This window comes from Talpa occidentalis, unplaced genomic scaffold (genome assembly GCF_014898055.3).
Source record: "Talpa occidentalis isolate TD23 unplaced genomic scaffold, MPIMG_talOcc4v2.1 talOcc4.6, whole genome shotgun sequence".
Lineage (NCBI taxonomy): Eukaryota > Metazoa > Chordata > Mammalia > Eulipotyphla > Talpidae > Talpa > Talpa occidentalis.
The window spans coordinates 95,825,368-95,849,717 of record NW_023604972.1 but is presented as its reverse complement, the minus strand read 5'-3'; the positions used below and the strand labels follow the sequence as shown (position 1 = coordinate 95,849,717).

At 36.0% G+C, this 24,350-nt stretch overlaps 1 protein-coding gene across 2 annotated transcripts in view; it reads right to left on the bottom strand.

Moving 5' to 3' along the window:
* The window catches only part of ATG10 (autophagy related 10), a 214,628-nt gene that overhangs the window by 56,682 nt on the left and 133,596 nt on the right, over positions 1-24,350 (bottom strand). For both annotated transcript variants that reach the window (XM_037530533.2, XM_037530532.2), the window contains exons 4-5: positions 22,766-22,904; positions 8,936-9,033 (exon numbers count right to left, since the gene is read on the bottom strand). In XM_037530533.2, the coding sequence (XP_037386430.1) occupies positions 8,936-9,033; positions 22,766-22,904 (237 nt within the window). The remainder of the gene's footprint in view (positions 1-8,935; positions 9,034-22,765; positions 22,905-24,350) is intronic.

Sequence of the window (24,350 nt, the reverse complement as noted above, 5' to 3'; positions counted from 1 at the left end):
GGTTGAGCGCAGCACTGTGAAGCTGTCCACAGCCTCTGCAGCGCTGGTTCGATTCCCGGCCAGCCAGGGAGATGCCCACATGGCGCAGCAGACCTTTCCACTCTCGCCCGCTGCTCCCCTCAGCAGTGTATTTCAGTAGATCTGCCTGCTCTGTTCCCCGCTCTGTCTCTGGTGAATTCTCTCACCCTCCCTCACCTCTGGCCTGTACCCCAGTGCTTGTATAAATAAATAAATCTTAAAAAAAAAAAAAACACAAAGAATCCAATCAAAAAATGGGCAAAAATTCTGAATACACACTGCTCAAAAAAGATATACAACTGGCCTGCAAGCACATGAAAAAATGTTCAACTTCATTTATTATCAGGGAAATGCAAATCAAAACCAGAATAAGATATCATCTCACCCCTGTGAGAATGGCCTATATCAAAAAGACAGGAAACAAGGGCTGCTGAGGGTATGGAGAAAAAGGAACTCTGAACACTGTTAGTGGGAATGTAAATTGGTGCTGCCTCTATAAAAATGGCATGGAGATCCGTCAAAAATAAAAATAAAAATAGGACTATCATATGATCCAGCAATACCACTCCTAGGTATTTATCCAGGAAATATGAAAACACAAACTTGAAAAGGTACATGCATTCTTTTTTTTGTGTGTGTGCGTGTGGGACCCTCGCCGGTGGCCAGGGACCGAACTGGCGCTGCAGAGGCTGCGGGCAGCCTCGCAACCCAGCGCTCAACCGCTGCGCCACCAGGGGAGGCCCAGGTACATGCATTCTTATATTCATCGCGGTATTTGCAATAACCAAAACATAGAAGCAACCTAAATCACCATCACAGATGACTGGATATAGAAGTTGTGGTATATATCCCCAATATAGTACTATCTAGTTTTTTAAAAAAGATGAAATTATGCCTTTTGTGACAATGAAAATGGAACATAAGGTGATTATGCTAAGAAAAATAAGTCAGAAAGTAAAATGATTTCTCTGATGTGTAGAATATAAATAATGAAAATAAATAAACTAACAGATCACAACAAAAATAACTCTTACACTCTATGAAAAATATGGTGGCTACCAAAGAGGGAGAGAGAATGTAGGAGGAATGAGTAGAGGGAGTTAATCTGATGATGGAAATGGCACTAGAACTTTGGTGGTAGTTGAGGTAAGGCTTATACACACATTGAGGTGTGAAGCTTGGAAAATTTTATAGTACTGTAAGGTTGTGCCACAGTGTATTTAACTATTTGCCTATTAAAGCACACCTTGCTAACTTCTATGTTTTGGTAATAATGAATAAAGCCACTATCAACCTTAAAAATTTATTTATAAAAAGGAATTCTTTCTATAAATTCAAGGCATGTACTGAGTCCAAAACATAAATTTGATGGTAAAAAGCTAAGCAATATTCTCTTCAACTAGATATATATACATATAACACATAACAGAGAACATAAAATATTTTTATATTTTATATTTTTATTATCTAGTGAAATAAATTTCAATTTAAAGAAGTCAATCCCAAGTATACTATAACCAGTTGATTATAAGAAATATATTTTTTTGTCACGTATCTTGAGCTCTCATTGAAATGGAACGAAACAAAACAGGTAAGAAATTGATAAGACAGGAGCCTTAAATGATAAATCATCCACACACCCCCTTTTACTTAAACGAGTTAGTGATAAGTGGTCAGAAAACTTTAGAAAATAAAAGTGGGATGAGAAAGTAATATTATACTTACATTTATTTAAATGGCATTTAGTATGAAATAAAGACTTTCTAAAAACAAACCGAAGGTATAGGGCCAGCGACAAATACGAGAAAAATAAATGACTTTGTCAAAGATAATAGGAAAAAAGTTTCATACACTTCTTAATGTAAGGAAAGTGTGAGGAACAAACAACATTTATAAAAATGTACTTTTCCTCGAAACAAGAAAAGCACAATGGAGTATAAATGACAGTAGATGCTTCTGAATTGATAAAAATAATTAATATGCAAAGTGTGGTGCTCTGATGAGACATGGAACAAACCAGCAGTCAACAAATATTAAAAAAGTCACAATGTAGGTATAGACTAACAATCTAAAACTAATTACTAATAGAGACAATGAAAAATAGCACTGTCATTATTACCCTAAGATACCAAGGAAAGTGAGATACAGTGATAAAACATATTTCACTCTCCAAAGACAGGAAAGTGTGCTAGAATCCCTGAGTCCTGTTAAAACACTGGAAAACTTGGACTCAAAATCTGCAGGAGAGATACATTTACTTTGACACAACAAACTTACCCACAAAAGTGATTTATTAACATCCAGAATGACTACCTAGAAACTCAGAATCAACAAATTAGCCACAAATTACAGGGAAAATAATCACATGATGTCTGCAGTCCCATTTAAATAGATCTCCACCATGAAAGAGTCTGCAAATGGAGCTGGCAGGGATTTTGAAGCAGCAGCAGCAATCCATAAAGGCTTCTTAATTTTCTTGTCATTTAGGAATTAAGCCACTTCCAGTTCACACAGATCCTACCAGGTGCACTAAATTGATGTCATTATGAGCCATCAGGAAATACCCACCGAGACTTATACCAACACGGAGAAGTTTTGTTAAACAGCTGTGTGTTTTAATTGATTTGTATTATTTAAAATAGGAACAGTTAAAAGTCAGTTATCGGATGTTGTGTAAAAGAGATGCCTAAAGACTCCAGGGAGACTGGGTTCACAAGAAAGCCAATCATTGGAACTTCACTGGAGCACTTAAGATTATTACTAGAGGAAGCACAATTAAATCATCAGTTTATCAGCCATCATTATAAATCACCAGGCAACATATCAAGCTTCATTATTTGAGAATCCTTAACCAGTGACTTCCTGCATCACTGAGAGTCAAAAGCAATCTGTTCACCAAAAGGTACCTATAGAGTTTTGTTTTTTGTTGTGTTTTGATTTTTTACCCTGAGAAATTTAACATAAAAATATAATACTGAAATTATCATTTCTACATTTTTTAGATATGCTGAAGTCTTCAAAATGAAATCAGTGGCATATAGGATATGAAAAATATGTATTGCAGAAGCTCTTCCTACTCCACTCCCTACAAATATTTTTTTCAAATCTGTAACCCTGTTTGTTATTAGTATACTTTTATAATATATAGTAGTAATTACAAGGTGCCAGAATATACAATATTATTTTAGTTTTACAATATTTACAGTTCATATATTATAAAACTTTCTTCTCCATATGGAAGCCACTAGCCACATGTGGTTTTTAGCACTTGATATATATTTACATACATACATACATATATGTTGGTTTACAAAATTGTAAATGATAGAGAGGTATAGGATCACAACCTTTATGTTGCTACAACACACCCACTACCAGGGTACTGCAAGTTCTCCACCATTGTCCATTGAACTTCCTCCCCACTTTGTACTCCTCCTTCTGCCCCCATCTCCCACTTTTAGGTAGCCTCAATTCAATAGTTGGTTATTGGTTTGGTTTTTAACTGACCCTTCATTTTGTTTCTCTATATTCCAAGTAGAAGTGACACCGTCCACAACATGAGTATGCCACAACTTGTCATAGCAAAAAAAATCAAGAAACAATCAAAGCTATTTGGGGGTATCAATATAATTAAAGAGCTAACTTAAAGAGACTTCACTGGCCAAAGATGAGACAAGCTGAGACTCAACAAAAATAATCCTTAAAATGAAATGAAATGCATAAAACTTTTATATCCATGAGTTCATAAAGACACATTAAAATGACATTTTGGAGAACCAACTCATTATCTTGAAAGAATCAAGCATTTATCCTGCCTTTTCAATACAAACCACGACTCAGGTAACCAAGCTGGTGAGGGAAAATGTGTCACTATACAAGTAGTCCAACTAATGAATAATGAATGATAGAATTAGAACATCAGCAATTGCAACCCCTGAAGTATTAATGGATGCAGACGATAATCATCAATAGTCACTAACACCACAAAAAAGAATAACAGACATTATGTGCCTTCAGGAAGTATCTAAAACTACCCAGGAAGCATTTTTGTCCAAAACACCAAAGCTGAATCTGGTCAACTCTTAAAATCTAACTACTAATTCACAGAAATTATAGGAGGAACATACTAAACACCACCACTGAAATATAATTAGGAAGAAAAAGTCCAGAGTACAAATACTAAAGGACAAACAACCTTATTTCTTCAAATAATCTAATATGAAAAAGAGGGAATAAGAAACTTAGATTCAAGGACGCTTAAGAGTGTATTAATATATAAACCACAGTTGGATCCTGATTCAATGAAACTAAAGAAAAAGGGAACAGTTGGGGAGAGTTACACATCAATTGCTTATTTAATGATATTAAGAAATGAACAGTTTTAGCTATGATAATAGAATAGCGATTATGTTTTTAAGGAATTCTTTTTTTTTAATTAAGTTTTTTTATTTTGAGATAACGACAGTTACAGGTACTTGTCAGAAGTGATACAAAGAGATCCTTCATACCTTTCAACCAGTCTCCCCAACTCAACATCTTGCAAAACCATAGTACAATGTCACAACCAACATACTGACATAGATACAATCAGATACAAAACATTTGCCTTTATAACCACATTTCTTCTCTCCCTCCCATAGTCCCCTCTTAAGCCCCCAACAACCACAACTCCTTTCTCCAATCTTTAATTTTGTAATTTCAAAAACATTAGATAAATGGAATCATGCCCTGTGCAACCCTTTGGGATTGGTTTTTTAACTTATATTATTTTTTATTGCAGTAATGTTGATTTACAACACTGTATATGATTTAGAGGATTAGGGGCTCATACCTTCTCAGATACATTTCCACATAGTTTCTACATTTAGAATAATTCTCTGCAGATTCATATGGGTTAGTTAGCATATCAAATTGGCTCCCTCTTATTGCTGAATAGTATTCTGTGACAAGGATATACCATCATTAGTTTAGCCACCTATCCTCTGAAGGACATTTGATTTGCTACCATTTGGCTTATTATGAATAAAATTCCTATAAACATTCATGTAGAGCCCTTACCTTTTAAAGATACATACACAAATATGAATGATAATGATGTCCAGGATTTGCTTTCCCCAAATTCCAGACTGGGTGACTTGCCAAGATACAAAATTGGCCATGAGTTTATAAGTGAATTATATACTTTTGTGAATGTTTATAATTTTCCATAATAAAATGATTTTTAAAGAAAGAAGAAAATTACTTATCTAACCACTACACACACACATACATAAACACATACACCTTCAGATGTAATTTTTTATCATATGACTTTAAACTGTGCCACGATCACAGCAGTCTACCCGAAACATAGAGCTGATGTCTTCTACTGATCATTATTATAACATTCACTCTGCCAATTTAGGCGGATCTAACCTAGGCATCTGTTAACTTTCTTTCCGGAGTTCTTTATTAGGCTGCAGGGTTGAGATAATAGGCAGTCCATAATGTACAGAAGCAGGTAAGTAATCACCATAATCAAATGTATGAGATTCATGAGTGGCTTGTCTTCAAAAGAGAAGGTTCATGTCTGACATGAACAGGTCCTTATCATCAAGACAAATGCTGAGAGAACAGAAGTGTGATTACTAAAGATGAAGAGCAACAAACTGTATGAGCACAATCAAGCCTGAAAATGAAGTGAAACGCATTTTATATTATGTGAAGGCTGCTTTTGTTTTTAAGCCACTCTGGAGGACAGGATATTATTATCATGTTCAGTCTGCAAGCTAATGGTTCTTTAGTATAATTTGCAAAACTTATCTGCTATTTGGTGCCACCAATATTCTATCCGCTCATTCTCCTCTCGTGCTATATCATATCTTCCCCTCCCCTCACTGAGAACACCTTATTTTTCACCATATGGGAAGAAAAAAGATCTCAAAGATCTCAAGCAAAGAGAGCACATAATGCCAACCTATTAATTAAACTGAGATTAAAAACCAAGACCTTCAAAGGAAATATTCCTTATGACTTTCAATTGCTAAGTACAGCAATGGCAACAAATGAGTTTTTCTTGGTAGGCGTTTAATGCCTGGACATGCACCAGAGTGATTCTAAAGTTAAAAAAAGTTTGTTGTCAAAGGTGGGATAACTGTGCATAGATCAATCTCAATAAGAAAAGTTCCAAAGCAATATCTAAATATTACTGTTGTATTGTAATCTGATTATATTAAATGTCTTCCCTATTAAGTGGACTCCACACTTGGTTGTTACAAGTAGTAATAAGTGGTATGCTTACTGTGTTAGGATTTGATCTTTACTACTATATTATGATAGGTAGAAAAAAGATGCTCCATTAATAGCTGTTATGTGATACTTAAATGCTTATAAATTGAAAGACTGGTCAATTCCATTAAAAACGATCAATGTACAGATTGGTTCATTTTGGTTGGTTTTGCAACACAGGAGCTCTATCAATGGAAAGAAGTCGATATGCAATATTATACTATGAAACCAAGAAAACACAACTGAGTTCAAAAATCATATGCATATGTGACAAGCAGAACAGAGATGTGTGGAAATTAAACCCAAAATAACATAAGACCACCAGGATTTGAGCTAGAGGCTTGTACTGAGGAGATTAATAAGGCTGCTAGTAGCAGAAAAGGAAAGAATAAGAATTGGGCTCAGGGACTTAATGCAAAACATACTTGAGAAGGAGCAGAGGAAGGGCACTACAGTTACGCATGTCTATGCTTTTAGAAGCTATCTTCCTGCTTCCTTGCCATCTTCCTCAACTCTTACAACCAAACATTTTCTGGATCCTGTAGTTTCTGAAACCACAGTATACATTTTTGGACAGTCTGTGGTCACTGACATAACACTGGAAGTTAAAACTCTTATTAGCACTCACCCTGACATACTTAAAGGTTATTCTAATTTAAAATACTTTGCATAAAATAAATGCTCTTGCCAAAAGCATCTATGACTGATTTGCTTATGTCTTATTACCCTTCTTCACAGCAAGTTCCCCAGTAAGTCTCTAGAACTGGGATTTCAGAGCGGCCTACTTTTATGACTGAGGTGGTTTCAGAGAAAAGAACATATAAAAGAACAAGTAAGAAATATGCAAACAGAACAAAGAAGGCAGGCATTAAACCAGGAAAGAATTTCAGGAAAAAAAAAAAACAGTACAAGATGGGCTTGGGGAAATGAATAGACATGTTTGGCAGTAGTTGAGACTGCATAGAGTGGAGGAGAAGAGAAGTTTGAAAGGGTAGGCTGGAGGCAGGGACAACAGTCACTGAAGTCCAGGCAAGGGGTTCACAACACCTGCCGCAGGCACTTGGACTGCTATTGTAGGTTTGACCATAGGTAAGATGAGTGCAGCGTGGTTAAAAAAAATGTGAGTAATGGGAGGAAAGACGCAGAAGATCAGAGGTAGAAGGCTCTACTAATTGTTACAAATGAGGTCAGAAGACTTGATCTAGGACAGTGAGAGTGGGAAAGAAAAGGAAAGGATTAAAGGAGGGACAGTGTGAAAGATACATATACTTAAACCTAATTTTGACCTCAATTAAAACCTAGAAAATGGTCATTTGCTGTCATCATTGAAGAACTACTTATGAGATGCTAAGGATTCTTCTGTTGATTAGAAGGTAAACTGTCATTATGATGATCGAACATATAAAAGGACATAAAAATTCTAAAGGTTGATAAAGTCAGTATTTAAAGGAGGCTTTGATTAAGCTTAACAGAAGCTGGGAAAAATAAAATTTCTGATACAAGTAAAAATTATTTTAAGGAGACCATGATTGGTTGCAAGGTGATGAGTAGTTTTAAATTTTTATAATAATTAACTGCTGATTTTAGCAAGGCAGCAGTGATGACTTATATGATTGACAGATATAATTTTTCTACTTTTGCAGTTTTATTTTCTCTACTTTTTTCAAACTTCTATTGCAAACCTATTAATAATCAAAAGTTAATTTCTTCCCAAATATACCTATGAGTAAAACTGATATTACAGGTAACACAAGTTAAATTATCTATTTCTTAGTGAATATGTTTCTACTTCTATGAAATAGTTTCCATTCTCATTCACTGAGAATAGAATTTATTTTTATTGAGCACCTACATTATGATCCATGCTGGTGCTGAGTGTACAGTGAAGACATGATCTGAACACCTAGGAGCACAACATATAGAGGAAAAACTAGCATATGATTAGAAATAAAACCATCCAGGGCGTCCCAAGTGGTGCAGAGGGTTGAGCACAGCGCTGTGAAGCTGTCCGCAGCCTCTGCAGCATGAGTTCAATCCCTGGTGAGGGAGATACCCACATGGCACAGCAGACCTCTCCTGCCTTGCCCACTGCTCGCCTCAGCAGTGTATTTCAGTCAGTCTGCCTTTTTTGTTCCCCGCTCTGTCTCTGGTGAATCCTTTCACCCTCCTACGCCACTGGCCTATACCCCAGCTCTTGTATTAAAAAAAAAAAAGAAATAAAACCATCCAAATATAGAATTACAAATTGTGATAAGCACTATGATGGAAATTAAAGGGTGCTATGAGAGCTGATAACAGATGCTAAACCAAGTCTGGGTCTGGGAAGGGGATCTATTTGTTTTTAATGAAGTATTATTATTTCATCTCGTGTTAATTTTTCACTCAGGTGTGGCCACCATAGCTCTCCCAGCACCGAAGCAACCATAGTCCTTCACCACAGCCCATTGTGCTCCCCCCAACCCTGTTTTTTCCACTCCTCCCTCCCCCTCCTCCCTGAGAAGGAGTCTTAAAGGAAACTATCTTGGAGTTGAAACCTGTTTGTATGGATGTAAAAGAGTGAAATAGGAAAAAGAGTAGGAAAGAGAGAACTAGAAGAAAAGATGAACAGAGGGAAATAATCACATATAATAAAAAGGAGAGACTCTCTAACCTGTTGGGTAATGGTGTCCCAAGGCCCCTGCAGCAGCCGTGTCTTATAGCACTCATGGACTCCTTCCCAGATGTCCTTCAGAGTTAAAGGTCTTCCATCTGAAAGTGTGGGGTAAGACTGTCAGTATTCTATGTGATAAAAAGATGCTTGATGTCTATCTAGAATGGCTAGAAAAATATGATTTTTTACAAAATCCTCATGGTTTACATATGAAAAAGTGTTCTCTCTCTCTCTCTATACACACACACACACACACACACACACACACACACACACACACACACACATATATACACACACATATTCATTACTATTTTCTACCTGAGGGAAATTTAAACATTCGAGTGTCTCTCCTTTATAACCATCTAGCAGTTAAATTATCTGCTCATTCATTGCCTCAAGAAATTTTACAAAATAAGAAAAATCCAAATGTGTGTTAGAGAGACTGACAGATACAAGCATAGACAAAGGTTCAGGGAGACACTTTCATATTCACAGGGTGCATTATAGGCACCTCTGAAGTCCTAATACTTCCTCTAATCCTCAAAATCATACACTTGTATCTGTCACTCTCTCATTGACTGAGTACCTGTAATGCTCAAATCACTCTGTTGGATACCAGGGAGAATAGACAGAGGGAAAAACATACAATTTCTTCAAATAAGGAGCCCACCATCTATCAGAGAAACAACAACAAGTATATCAACAGTATATGAACCACCAAAATGCTTTCCTTTGGTCGATGCCAAAGGAAAAAGGCAATTATGTGAAAGTCCAGAGGAGGAGACATTAATACCCACTGCTTATGGCAAGTGAAAAAGGGGATAGTTAGGGGGTGAAAGGACAGGAGAAGGATTTGGCATATAGAGATTAGCAAAAGATGTAGTGAACACTCATTCTTTTTTTTTGTTTAAACAACTCAATTATTCACCCTTATTCAGAATCACCAAAATAACCTATTTTACACAAAGACATGAAAATGTGGCACAAGAAAAGCAAAGTGAACAAACAGATATTTAAGTTCAGAAAAGAAAGGAGGAATAGGGCATTAACTACAGACTTTCAAACCACACTTTGCTGGAAAGGTGGTCTTACTGCTAGAATTTAGTGCTATGTGGCCCAGTTAGAGCTACCAAATCCTCAGTACCTATGGGTATGCTCTTTCCCTTAGGCAAGTGGACAATATCACCTGAAGAAGACTTGTCAGTATATTAAATCACTAAATCAAAAACAAAAACAAAAACAAAAAATGTTGATCATCAAATGCAACAACACTTGGGGGAATAATCTACACACACACACACACACACACACACACCCCAATTGAGTTACTGTACTCACTAAGATAGTATAAAGCAGACATGTGGTGCGGAAAGATCAGTAGATTTGGAGCCCAGGATAACCTTGAACTTACTCTCCACTTGACTACAAGATATTTTTCTTTTAACTTTATCTGTAAAATGCAGATAATAATCCTTTGCAAATCTTGTACTTCTGAAGTTTACATCAGTGAACACACCCAGGACCATGTCAGGCTTACAATAAGCTATCTCTTCCTGGCTCCCATTGTACATTCCAGTAATTCTCATATGTAAAGCTAAAAGATTCATTTCTTCATTGTTATTTCTTAGAATTTTCCCTTGTTTCTATAACATGCACATTGTGTTTGATATAATAATACACTAATACTGTAAGCAGGGCATTTCTCCTGTTTGACCTGAAAAGTTGAACTTTTCCTCAACCTTTATTTTCAATAAATAGCAATAGAATATTTTGATACATTTTCAATAAGTATCTTCATCTTGGCATTTATCTGGCGGCAGGAGACTATTATCTTGTGATAAATAGTTTTATTCCATTGACATTTTCATGTCTGTAAAATGAACAAGATTTATTCATCCAATTAACATTTGAATGTCATGTTTAGTTACAAGTTAAAAACAAGCTGCCTTCAGTATCTGTGTTATATTGTTTTCTGAACACATTTACAGAGTAGGGCCAAACTTTGCCCTTAAGATAAGCTCTACACATCTTCAAGATGCATGTACTCACACGCACATGCACACGTGACTGCATGTGTGTGTGTGAGTGTGTGTGTCTGTGTGTGCGTGGAGAAGGGAGTGGGAACTTAAGGACTTCAGCGTCAAACAGTAAATGAAATAGTCAAATTACAAAAAGATAATATGCTTTTAGAATAATTTTTAGATGTCCAAGTTAGAAGAAATCAAGTTATAGGATCATATAAAATGTTAAAGTGGGTATAATTACTAATTTCATAAATAAGGCAAAAATATATATCTACCAAAATTAGGCAGTCTGTTCACGTCAGCACAGAGGCTGGAATTCAGGTCTCAGGACTCTCACAATTCAGTGCTCCTCCTACTATTCCATGCTGCTTCCAAGGAGCAAGAGGTGGTGGGAGAAGGAGAGGTGATGTCTGTATTTGTACCAGGTCCTTGCAGCCCCAAGCCTCCCTCACACGTTGCAGACAGTTCCTAAATCTATTGAATAAATGTAAGATCTCCCTTCTTAACTTTATTTTCTCTAGGACAAAGAAAGTTTTTTCACCCAAAGAGAAGAATGGTGGATGTAATATCTGGTACGTAATGATTTTTAATCCGTAGAATACTTTCATCAACAATCTGAAGATGGAGTAAATGGTTTCGATATTACCACTCTCAAAAACCTGCATACTCTGCTGGAAATATCTATACAGATACAATAATCAGCAGCCTAGCAACAAAGTGGAGAGACCCAGGACAAATGGTATAGAATATTTTCACTATATTTGATGCTAGAGTTAAGAGTATATGCCATAAGTTTTCAGTCAACACCAAATTTAAAGAAAAAAATCAACATCTTAGAATACGGGAATTAAAAAATGAAGTGATCAGCTTAAAATAACAGACAATATAAGGAGTTAAAAATAACTCCAAAACATAAAAAAGATGCATGATATTCCTATACGTGCGTTTGTAAGAATGCTAACTAATTGCTTGCTACAAAGAGAACAGTGTGTTCCAAGTAAATGGATGTGACTGCTTTCTCTGATGCATTTAAGCAACTGTTCAAAAACACATATGGATGCTGGTTAAATGCGTGCTTGTATGCACGCTACTTTGATAATGGTGTCAATCTCACCAGTTCCAGATGACCATTTACACAACAGAAGATATGATTAATAGCTTTGTCTCTCACATATAGACATGAGAAGAATGATTTAATGATATATGATGTGAGATCTTCTGCCTATACCTTCATCCTTGGCTTGCTTATTCATAACTCACACCTTCATGAGTAAAGACATACCAAAGTTTGTTTTGAGATGTTCTACACAAAAACAAAGTATCAGCAATATTGTCAAAACTGTCCCATATACTGTCGTCATTTGAAAAAATATCTTTAAATGACTGTAATGCTTAGTATTTCAAAAACAAAAAGGAGTCTTCAGAAAATCCACTGAAATCATTGAACTTAGTCAAACATAGAACCACATCATAAAACAACTTAAATATGGAGGAAATTTAAAGAATTTTATAACTTTGTACATATTTATTTATGAAAATGAGGCTCAAACATTTAACTTAAAAGAAAAATGTGGGCAGAAACAAGTGGTGAAGAGACATTATTATGTGCCTTCATGTTCAGTTCATCTCTTCAATCAGAAAGTTTAAACCGTGTCAAGATGGTCTATTTTATTCTATTTGGCCTCAGTCAGAGGAGACATAAGCACACTCAATCAACAACTCCCTAGTTTCAGACCCAAGGTATTCGATAGCATCAATTTTCACATGCTTAGAAATCTCATTAATCACAATGAGGCGGGAAAGCTCAGAAAAATCCCTCACATACTTGAAATACAGAGGTAGAAACCATAATAATTTTAGCAGCAACCTGCAAAGTAAGCACAGTAAATCATGGTTATTTATTTAACAAGTGTTAGTATACTAAGTGCCTACTATGTGTCTCTATTACCTAGAATGATAATGCACAATTGAGCCAACGTAACATTCTGTCAGCAACCTAAATGTCAATGACAAAAGAGAAAGAGACATTGGATGAAAAATAGAATAATTAAAAAGTACAATCTTTAGCAACTGCCAGTAGCATTTAATTTAACATTTTCATATAAAATCTCTCAATTGAATAATAACCTACATGTCAAGTAATCCATATATTACTCAAAATGTGCAGCTTTCTAAATTAAATTTCTCAGGGCTATTAGTTTTCATGAATCAAATAACAGGAAGAGATATTTCACTAGCACTGCCTAACTAGTGCAAATTTGCCGAAGTCACCTTTATCCTATTGTGCATGGTTTCACTAAAACTTTGTAATTCCTAAAATGAAGATGAGAGAGTATAAATTATTTAGAATAAGTTTAAGAATAATGTTCTGAATGTGATCACTAGAAATGAAAAGGAAAGAGTGGGTTTTTCACAATGAAATATGTCATTATTCAATATACTGTCTTCAAGAGAGCTTTGAAAGATATAAAAATTCATGTCATACTCCACAGTAAGGCAGAGATGATGCTCCACCAAAGGGGAAAATTCATTTTTGCTTCAGTGAGAAAATTACATTGTGATATGAAATGAGTGTTAATTGTTCATGTACATTCATATCTACTAATATGCTGGCTGATTCTATAATATTTATTTATACCTATATACATTTTTAACATAGTATATACTAATCACAGGAAATCTGAACGAAGATTACAAACATAAAGATTACAGCAAATTCTTTTTACTTATATATATAACATCAATTAATTATTTGAATTCATGTTTCTTAAATTTTGATTATTGCATCATGCAGGGAAGAAAATGGGCTACACAGTTTGAATCTCAATAGCCTAGTTTTCATATACCCTTGAATAAACAAGCTAATTCCTCTGAGCATTTGATTTTCTGTTTGTGCATGAGGACACTATAATAACAGCTGCTATCTTACGTGTTATTGTGAGGATCAAGATACATAACAGCATTATTGAGAGGTATGATGTGATAAGTCCAATTTCACATATCACCTCACATACCTCAAAACTCTGCGAAGTAGGTATCACCATTCTATCAGTTTTTTCAGATGATGAAAGAAACAAAAGAACATGTTCAGTAACTTCCCCAAGGCCACACAGTTAGCAAGTAGCAGAGTTAGGAATAAGAAGTAAGGGCCTCTAACTCCAGACTCCCTGCACTTAACATCACTACCTATATGTCTCTGTATCCAGGAACTCCTTACACACTACCAGGTGATACAGCAAATTAGCTGTGCTATTGTTGTTCCCATTAGTAGTGTCCACTAACACTGCCTACCCAGAGGTCTGGAGAATTTTGCTTTTCCTTTATTTCTTACTATGCCTGGCCTGTCCTTCCCCTCATCAATGCATGGACAAATCCCAAGTTTAGCCAAGGCCTCTTTTGAAGACCCAGTTCAAAATATCTCAGCCCTTTGAGGCCTGATGACAATTTCTGCTCCCCCTCACCCAGCTTTATTGTGATATAATGAATATAGTGTGTAAACTTAAGTTGTACAACATTATGATTTGATTTATATGTATCTTGGGAATGATGACCACAATAAGGTTAGTTAAGGCATCAATTGCCTTACATAGTTACCTTTGTGAGTGTCTGGAGGGGGCGGTCAACATTGAAAATCTCTCTTAAGAACTTTCAACTGACCATAGTTTCCATGATGAACTTTAGATCTTTAGAACGTAGTCATCTTATAACTGAAAATGTGTACCCTACGACCAACATCTCCCCATTTCTCACACCCCCAGCCTGGCAACCACCATTCTATTTCTCTACCTGGTGCAAATTTTTTAACCTCTATTATCATTCTGAACATATCCTACTTGTGACAATGTTTTGGAAACATCTGCATGCCTAGTACATAAGTATTTGCCAATGGTTAAATAAATGAACAAACAGCACTATTGCTAGAGCAAATAACACTGTTATTAAGAATAAAGACTGAATTATAATTTAACAACTGGTTAAAAGTTTTACATTTTTATTTTTTAAAAACTCAAATAAAAAGCCATACCACTAAGTAGATGAAGCTATAGTTTATGTGATGTTTCAATACCCAAACATACATCCAGTTTGGGAGAAAAATTCTCAAATAAGTGTGAAGGAAAGCCTTGTTCCACACCAGTAAAGCCAAAGAAAGTAGCTATTCCCTTATGTCATCTTTCCATGCCTTCAGCTGACCCTATGATTGATCCTTCCAGTAAGTTCTTTTTCTGCTATCATGCTCAGTTTCCACTATTTGCAACCAAGAATACCTAAATAACATAGCCCAAATAAATGGTTTAAAAATCCTTGCTTAATAATAATCTATTTTCAAATTTATCAACCCAAATGTTTAATATGTTAAATATTTTTTTCTCTAATTTTGAGCATAAAAATAAATGTGAGCTGTCCTTTAATTACATTAGAAAGTTTATGTATGTTACAATCTATTTTTTTTAGAAATATGTCCACACATTAAAAAATTTTACAATAATACAAATGCTGCTATAAGCTCTCATTTAAATGAAACATTTAACCTAGTGGAAGTACTAGATTCTACTAGGAAGCAGAAGTTCCTTACAAGTCTCTTAACCAGAAACCATTAAAAGGGTAGCAACACTGGGTCCACAGAATACCCGGGACACCAACCCTAAGATATCACCACTCACCAAGAACTTGGAAAACTGGGCCTCCCTGATGGTGCAGGGGTTAAAGTCAGCGCTATCAAGCCATGGCCAGGCACTGCAGCACAAATTCAATCCCTGGCCAGGGAGCTAACCCCTATGGCACAGCAGACCTCCCCTGTTTCATCCGCTGCTCCCCTCAGCAGTGTATTTCACCCAGTTCTGCTCCTGTCTCTGGTGAATCCTCTCGACCCGCCCCCCCCCCACAACTGGCCTATACCCCAGTTCTTGCATACATAAATAAATAAATCTTAAAAAAAAAAAAAAAGAGTGCCTCCATGGTGGCGCAAGGGGTTAAGACGCAACCTATGAAGCTGTCCGCAGCCTCTACAGCATGAGTTCAATCCCCTGACTGGTCAGGGAGCAACCCACATGGCGCAGCAGATCTCTCCTGCCTCATCTGCTGCTCCCTTCAGCATTATGTTTCGTCAGTCTGCCTGTTCTGTTCCCCACTGTCTCTGGTGAACCTCTCACCCCACCCCCCCCACACACACACTTCTGGCCTATACCCAAGCTCTTGTATGTATAAATAAATCTTTAAAAAAAAAAAAAAAGAGCTTCGAGGACCATATCATCAGATGACTGACTATAACATTGAGTCTGCTGGTTCTAAATCAGAAGACACTCCACCTTCAATCTTATCCAAAGTATGCTCAGTCTCTTAGGTTGGTATCCCAGGATTCAGCATTCTGGACTCCTGGCTTTCTTTACACCTTCATATTCCCAGAACCCACACCTTTGATACATACACAGCATCTCAACTACCCATCCAGCTTAGGCCCCTTCCCATGAAAAATGTAGTCTCCACCTAGCACAACTCCTAAGAGTTATGCTATTTCAAAGGAGGAGAAAAGCACTAAATGGTTATAGTTTCAAGTAGGATGCTGATTTCTTTTGCACATTAAAAATAAACTGTTTTAGTGCTATGCACAGAGTAGGCACTTATGCATGTAACAAACAGGGCTCATTTTGCCAAGAGTAAGCAAAGTAATGTTTCTTCCTTATGGAGAGCAAAACCCTCCATAGTCCAAGAAATCTATAGTAAGGTTTCCTGCATGAGGGAAAATGAATTTATGTATCTTTAATGCCCTCTTTTTTAACCTCTGGATCCACTTAAAAACTGTTGTTTTTTGTGATGTGGTGTTTTGTACTAACACAGATTAGGATAAACCTTTTGGCTAATTAGTTATTCCTATAGTTTTGTTTCATTTTTCTTCAGTACCTTTTCTTTAAGACATTTCAAGGTCAGGGCTTAATTTTCGATGAGATTCTGTCCTGTGTGTGTTCTAACATAGCATCCTACCTCTAACCTAATTCCCCGCAATGTTACAAAGACTTACATGGCTCAACAAATAATTTTTATTGAATTTCTACTATCATTTCGACTTTCAGCTTGAATATATTTGTATTAGCTAAATAATTTTCATAATTTTTAAATAACGTTCCCTGTTTGTTCTTCAAATTTCATTTCAATCTCTAGAATTTCTTTTTAATCTACCAAAATTCATCTTCCATTTCATTAATGTGACTCTGGCTAGACTTACCAGCAGTAGTTTATATAAATATAAGAAACAAGTGAACTTTCTTAAAGATTTTCTACAATTAAATAAGACTCTAAATTAAATTATCTGTCAAATCATTTTCTATTTTCTGCTCTTTGTAACAATTAACTAGATCATTTTTCCTTCGGTCTTTAAGTACCTCTTGAATCCACCTTATTTTTCTCTTGTTCAGCAAGCCACCTTAACTCTTACTGTACTAGCAAAGGTAATTTTTCCCTAAAAATAAATTTTTTCTAGCTCATTTTCTCTAAAAGGTTATTATAAAAACTATTTAGTAATGCTAACAATGTCAAAAAAGCCAGACTTACTTCCTAAAAATTCCATTCTTCGTATTTTCTTTTTTCTCTTTATATACTTCAAACCTAAAAGTTATGCTATTTCAAAGGAGGAGAAAAGCACTAAATGGTTATAGTTTCAAGTAGGATGCTGATTTTTTTTTTTTGCACATTAAAAATAAATTGTTTTAGTGCTATGCACACAGTAGGCACTTATGCATGTAACAAACAGGGCTCATTTTGCCAAGAGTAAGCAAAGTAATGTTTCCTCCTTATGGAGAGCAAAACCCTCCATAGTCCAAGAAATCTATAGTAAGGTTTCCTGCATGAGGAAAAATGATCCATGATCTCTTCCATAACTTCATCTCAACATATATTTTCAGCCATTATTTCCCCAATTTATCTTTTTTTTAAAAGATTTATCTATCTATCTATCTATCTATCTATCTATCTATCTATCTATTTATCTATCTATTTATTTATACAAGCACTGGGTACAGTCAAAAGCACGGGAGGGTGAGAGAATTCACCAGAGCCAGAGTGGGGAACAGAACAGGCAGACCCACGAAGTACACTGCTGAGGGGAGCAGCGGGCGGCAGGAGAGGTCTGCGCGCCCTGTTGGACCCTCACCGGTGGCCGGGGATCTAAGTGGCGCTGCAGAGGCTGTGGGCAGCTTTGCAATCCAGCGCTCAACCGCTGCGCCATGGGGGAGGCCCTCCCAAATTTATTTTAAGGAAACCCCTCTTCCAAACTAGTCCCCCAAATATACCATGCTCTCTCCAGCCCCACAACTTGCCACTCACGCTTTCTCCAGAGCTTTTCCATCTTCCAAAAAGCCATCCTGTTACTTCCAGCAAAATGTTGGACAGTTATGGATATTTTACTTTTTCCCTCCAATTTCCACCAATCCCCTTTATTCCTGGCATTCTCTATTCTGCATACCAAAGATTTCCTCTTGTTCCAGACCATGAACAAGACTCTTCTTCCTCCTGCTTGATGATTCATATCATACACTACTCTAATTTCAAACTTTGCATCATTTGTTCTTTGTGTCAGCCTTTATCTTGGTTCAATTAATGCTGCCTTTGAAAAGCAATTATTCTTTGGCTAATTCATTCACCCTATTTCTCCATGACCATCATTAAAATGTATAATAAGTGGGCCAATCTTCTACATGAACTATTTGGCCATATTTTTAATTCTATACTCTTACTCCTTGGACGAGTAATAGAATGAATCTCCAGATGGAACAGACATTCAGTTGCTGCATGGAAAAATGTTCCCTCTCTTATTGAAAAGTGGCCCTTCTGACTAATTAAAGAAATATGCCAAAACAGTTTCCAAGAAGAAGCCATATGTCAAACAAAGAATTAAATATTTTAAAAATGAGAAGAACCACTTGGTCTACTTTTCAAAAGAGATTGAGAACAAAGAAAAGAGACAAGGAAGAAATAAATCAGAATTCAGGCTGAAGTAAATATAGAAATCTCTAATTGTAATAAAAGAGGAAAATATGTAAGTTTCAGATTCTAGTGAAGCCAAAAGTCATTATGTATATGACTAGGGGTTTTTTTTAACCACTTCTAACATATTCCATTAGTTTTTGACCAAGCGCGAGCCTACAAAAAGAATGACAGGACATTAAAAAAAAAAAGATGGAATGATGGGGAGTGGGTGCAAGCATTTGGCATGATACAAATAATTCTTCAACACAGCACGCTTCAAAATTAGTGAGGTTGAGGTAATAGTGGGCACTTGAAGATGCCAATGTTATCTGAGAATGGACTTCATAAATGACAAAGCACCATGCAAACATTTATTATTATTTAACTATTTATTATTAATTGATATAAGTGCAATTATCTCTTACCTTGCTGCGTAGCAAATGGTATTAACTATGTCCTACCACCTCAACCAAAGCTAAAATGGCAAAAGTAGTTTGGGGGAAAAAGAACTTTGGGAAGGACTAATTTCTTCTCTTAAATCCATGTTACTTTTAGGAAACTGAGCTCCTGTGAACCAAGTAGCAGAAATGAAAAGGAACCAGAAGTAAAATGCAGTCTCAAAATGGTCACTGTCTTCAAGGATCAAATGTTTCGAATGTATTTGTAGAAGTAGGGTTGCTGCAAAGCTAGTTAGGATGCCCACCTTGAAGTCCATAGGAAGTTCCACTTGCTTTTGTCAAAATATTCCTGTAGTCTCTGGCAAGTTATCAGACTAATAGTAAAGACAGAAGTTTTGGGTCCTGGTCTCCTGGAAACAACAGCATTACTTCCTTCCTTAAAACCCATAAGACATTTCAAATAAGGCACCCCCAAATGTTTTTTCCTTTGGACTACATTCAAAAAAATGTTTAGAAATGCCTCATTTTTGGTTCATTCAATAAATTCGTGTTGATGCTTTGCCATGGCTGATACTGTGGATATCAAAATGAGTGAGATAAATAGTATATAAGACAGAGATCTACTACTACTACTACTATACACACACACAAACTCACACACAACCATGTTTATTACTTCATAGGTTGTAGGTAGTCTATATTAATTTCCTCTTTCCCTCTTTTTACCTTAAAGTCCTCCGTTCTAGTTTACCACTTTATAGTGAACAATTAGACAAATAATTCTGTTGTAGTGCAACTTGAGAAATGATATATGATACAAATGTGACATGGTGCAGAGTAATATAAGACACAGGAGTGACAAGAACAGTGGTATGTTTTTCTGAGTCTTAGGCAGCAGTTAGGCTGGTGGACAGTAAACAATACAGAGGATAAGGGGAAATCACAGTCCACAGAATAAAGATTTCTGGAATCTAAGTCAGCTGATGAAATAATAGGTAATGTCAATTTAAATGAGAACCTCTTACTACTTGCTTTTCCTTCAAAGTAGAGATATACAAGAAAATACAGAGGAAAGCAGGGAAACTAATTTTTAGTAAGAATTCAATTCAAAAGAAATTCTAAATATCTGTCAAAAACAAGGCTAAATGAACTATTTTTGAAGCAACCAAAAAAAAAAAAAAAAGACCCCTGGGCAAGAAATTTTATAGTCATCCTCTTTCTAGGTCGAAACTCTCATAGAATGAGACAAAGAAAAATCTGGACCTGGAATAAGAGGAAGAGTTAGGAATCCATTCACCACACTGACATACATTTGTTTAACAAATAAAGGACCAAAGTAATTATTCATCTCAGAAAAGGGAATTGATTGAGAGGACTACTATATAAAAAATTATAAGTCCAGGGCGATATATTTTTTGAACACCCATTAGGTTAAGCTAGGTAGAAAAAAGAAAATTAGTTAACACAATCTGATTTAAAAAAAGAATCATTTTTCATGTTTTTGCTACAACAAAACATTCAATATGTTTTGCAAAATTCCAATTTGATATTTTCGTATACCTGAACAAACATCAAATTAATTATAGAATTAAAAATTCCTACTACTCACTCTATACCACACAGAATGGGGAGGGTTGAAGAACAGGAAAGCTTCCATAAAACAAATGTTTTGGTTTTCCCTTATTAACTATAAATTAACTATAACTTATAAGGGATATTATAAGTATAGAAGTAGCATCCGTGAATGCTAGGGTTTTTTTTTTATTAAAGAAATAGAAAACCATCATGAAAGAAAGATCTTAGAAGTACTCAAATATGAAAATAGCATTGGACTTGCAAGAACAATTTCTGTGCTGTCCTGTAGGGGGAGCTGTTGGCACACAAGAGCAAAGCACGCTATGAGCTCATCGCCGGCCTGGGCAAGACCCACTTCCAGCTAGAAGCAGTCATGTTTCAACACCTCCGATTCCCTAATGCTGACAAGCTAAACAACTTGTTTTGTCTCTGGGAGCTCTTCTCTGGTGATTAACTGCTTATGGTGAATACTAATTATATGGAAGTACAGTATTGAAGAAATAGTGTCCTCTTTCCTCTACCTGCAGCTTCCACATGTCTTTGAATTAAGAAGGTGCTGGGTAGGGCAGCTGCAAAGCAAAACCAAGACAGATATTTTCTCCCCACCCCGATAAATAAACGGATCTCCTTCTGCATTTTAGTATAGTACATCTCACTGACAAGAACCTCCTTCAACCTCTGAGTTCCAAACCAAATAGAACTCCAATAAAGGAGTGTTTTAAAGGCCTGCAATAATCCTAAGGATAAATCTGCAGCAAGAGTTTGTGTATTGGTGAACGATCAGTGTCCTCAATTCCCCATGTCCCATGTTGAAAATTTACCCCAAATTGTCAGTTCTTAGGAACTGCACCTCAGATTAAAATCTTCTCACCAGGGAGTCTATGAGAATTTGTTCTTGTGTTTTAAATCCTAAGTGCTTGTTAAACCCCCAACACTGCAAAATTAGAGACCATTAAACAATATAAGGCAGCAAGTGATTAAATCTACCAAATACACATTCAAAGCAGCTTAAGCTACTTTTTAATTAAAAATAAAATATCACTGGCTAAATTCAGATGTCTTAGCTATCCAGAAAAAGTTAGAAGGCTGTTCAAAATGCAAAATGTTGCTGATAAGGTCAGATAGAGAAGGAGAAAGAGGGTAGGGTGTAGGCTGGGGAGAAAACTTCCCTTGTCCCAGGGCCCAGGCAGCAGGGCTTGGCAGTGCTGACCCTGTTTAGTGGGAGGATGGGAAGAAGGGAATCAGGGCTGTGCTGCAGGGTGAGGACTCCATGCGGTTGCTGATTAAATAAGCTTTATTAGCAAAGGCCTGGGAGGAGACAGGGTGTTCCACCTTCTTGGCAAGGAGAGTGAGTTGAGTAACAGCATTGCAGGAAGCTAAAGCATTGGAGATGTATAGATGGCCAAAGGAAATGTTAGTGCTGTTTTTAAGTATAGCCTAAGCTAATTGATAAACAGTTCTTGAAATAATTATTTCTCAATAGGGAAGGAGGCATGGAGGGGGGGCGCATTGAGTCAATGGGACTTCTTACGATTGAAAGAAATTTTTACTGTAAAGTTAAAAGTAAATAAACATTGTAGCTTTAAGTTGTTTCTACTTGTTTAAAGAAAAGAAAAGGGCCAGGGGGCTTAGTCAATGTTGGGCACAAGGCCAAGAATCTGAAGATCAGACTTAGCCTGGGATGATATCATTCACTCTGAAGTCTTGATATTCTTTCTAAAGCATGAGAAAATTTACTGGTAAAACCTTACCTCACCCAGTTTCCTTATTTTTAACTCTTTTTTTCCTCTCAAAAATAATTTTCCAAATATGCTTTCTGCCTTAATGTGTGACTGTGATGGATTTACATTTAGCTTCTGACATGGTCTTACCTAAAAAGCTTGCCCTGAAGTAAAGCACAGGCACTTGGTAGCTACAGGAATATAAGACATGATACTCATATTTAATCACTTCAGTTGCTGCTGTAGGCTCAGTCACTTCAAAATCATCCACGGGTGAATCTAAAGCTTCCTGGGAAAAAAAGAAAAAAAAAAACAAAGTGTGTTTGTCAATTTTAAAATGTACACTAAAATGGAGAGGAAAAGATGAGGATTTCTTTTTGCAAAATAACAGTTAAATAAATATAGGGCTATGAGGTAAGGAAAGGGAGTTTCCCACATTAATGTTTAACATTTGAATCCTGGGTAAATAGTAAAACCAGAAAATATTAGCAGTAAGTAATTCCAGATTGTTTTTAAAAGACAAAGCAACTCTGGGTAGAGAAAACAGGAAGAAGAAAGGGGGGGAGCAAAAAGATCTAGTGCAACAGCAACTCTGAAAAATCTTTACTGTACAATTTTAGCAACAAGATGATGGCTATACAAGCTATCTTCTTCCCTACCTGTGAAAGCTAAAAACATCCTAACAATTGAACGAGAGGCTGTGAAATGTCCCTAAAGATTCTATTGTACTTGCCAAAAGATGATTCATTGTGCACTGAACAATTCCCAGTTCCATTTTGAATAAGAAAGTTATTTTGCAAGAGGTTGAGTTTGTTAGGTACATTTCAAAACCTGAGATGAATCTGTTTTCGTTATTATTGTGCAATCTTTGGTATAGTTCTACAATAAATCTTGATTTATAATAGAGTAGATGGCAAATATTAATATCAACTTAAAAAGGGTTTTATAATCAAAGAAAGTTGCAGCCAGCTCACATTTCACCTACTCATTCTTTACTGGTTGATTTCTTATTATGTGTGGGGTTTTCTGAAGAATGTATCTTAACGGTTGGAAGTAATTAATTGGATACCTTGAGTCAGACGCTGATTCTATCCACCTTCACTTTTTTATTTGGGCTGAAGAATGTGCTTTGAAATTAATTTAGTAGAATAAAAGAAAGAAGCAGGTTGCTTTGGTTCATTTCTATTTCTCATTAAAAACAGTAACAACAACAATGAACAATAGGTAAAAGGTACAGGAAAGATTTCAAATTTTATCAATATGAAATAAGGTTTCCTACGGAGATAAGTAAGCTATAGACTACTCAGATGAGTATCTCCTTTACTAATTCCCCACTCACAGTCCATTGGGGGAGATATTATACCAGATAAATCACAACTGGAGCTATTTACAGAAGAATTTTTTCACTAAACACCAGTAAACATTATCAATTAAACACAATGCATTAACCAGGCAGGAATCACTGAATAAATATTCCAAGATACATAAAGTTAAAACTGTATCAGTAAAGAGGTTTTGTTTGTATGTTTAATTTTTCATTAGGCAAAGCTATCTAGATCTTTTTTTTTTTTTTTTTTACTTTTTAACTTTTTTTTTTTAAATAATAAATTTTATTGTTATATTCCCCATACAATTGCAGCCCCCCCATTCTGACCCCAATCCCTCCCCTCCCGCCCGCAATTTCTTTCTTTTTGACCAAAGGAGCTATTTAGCTTTTATAATTTCTTTCTAAACT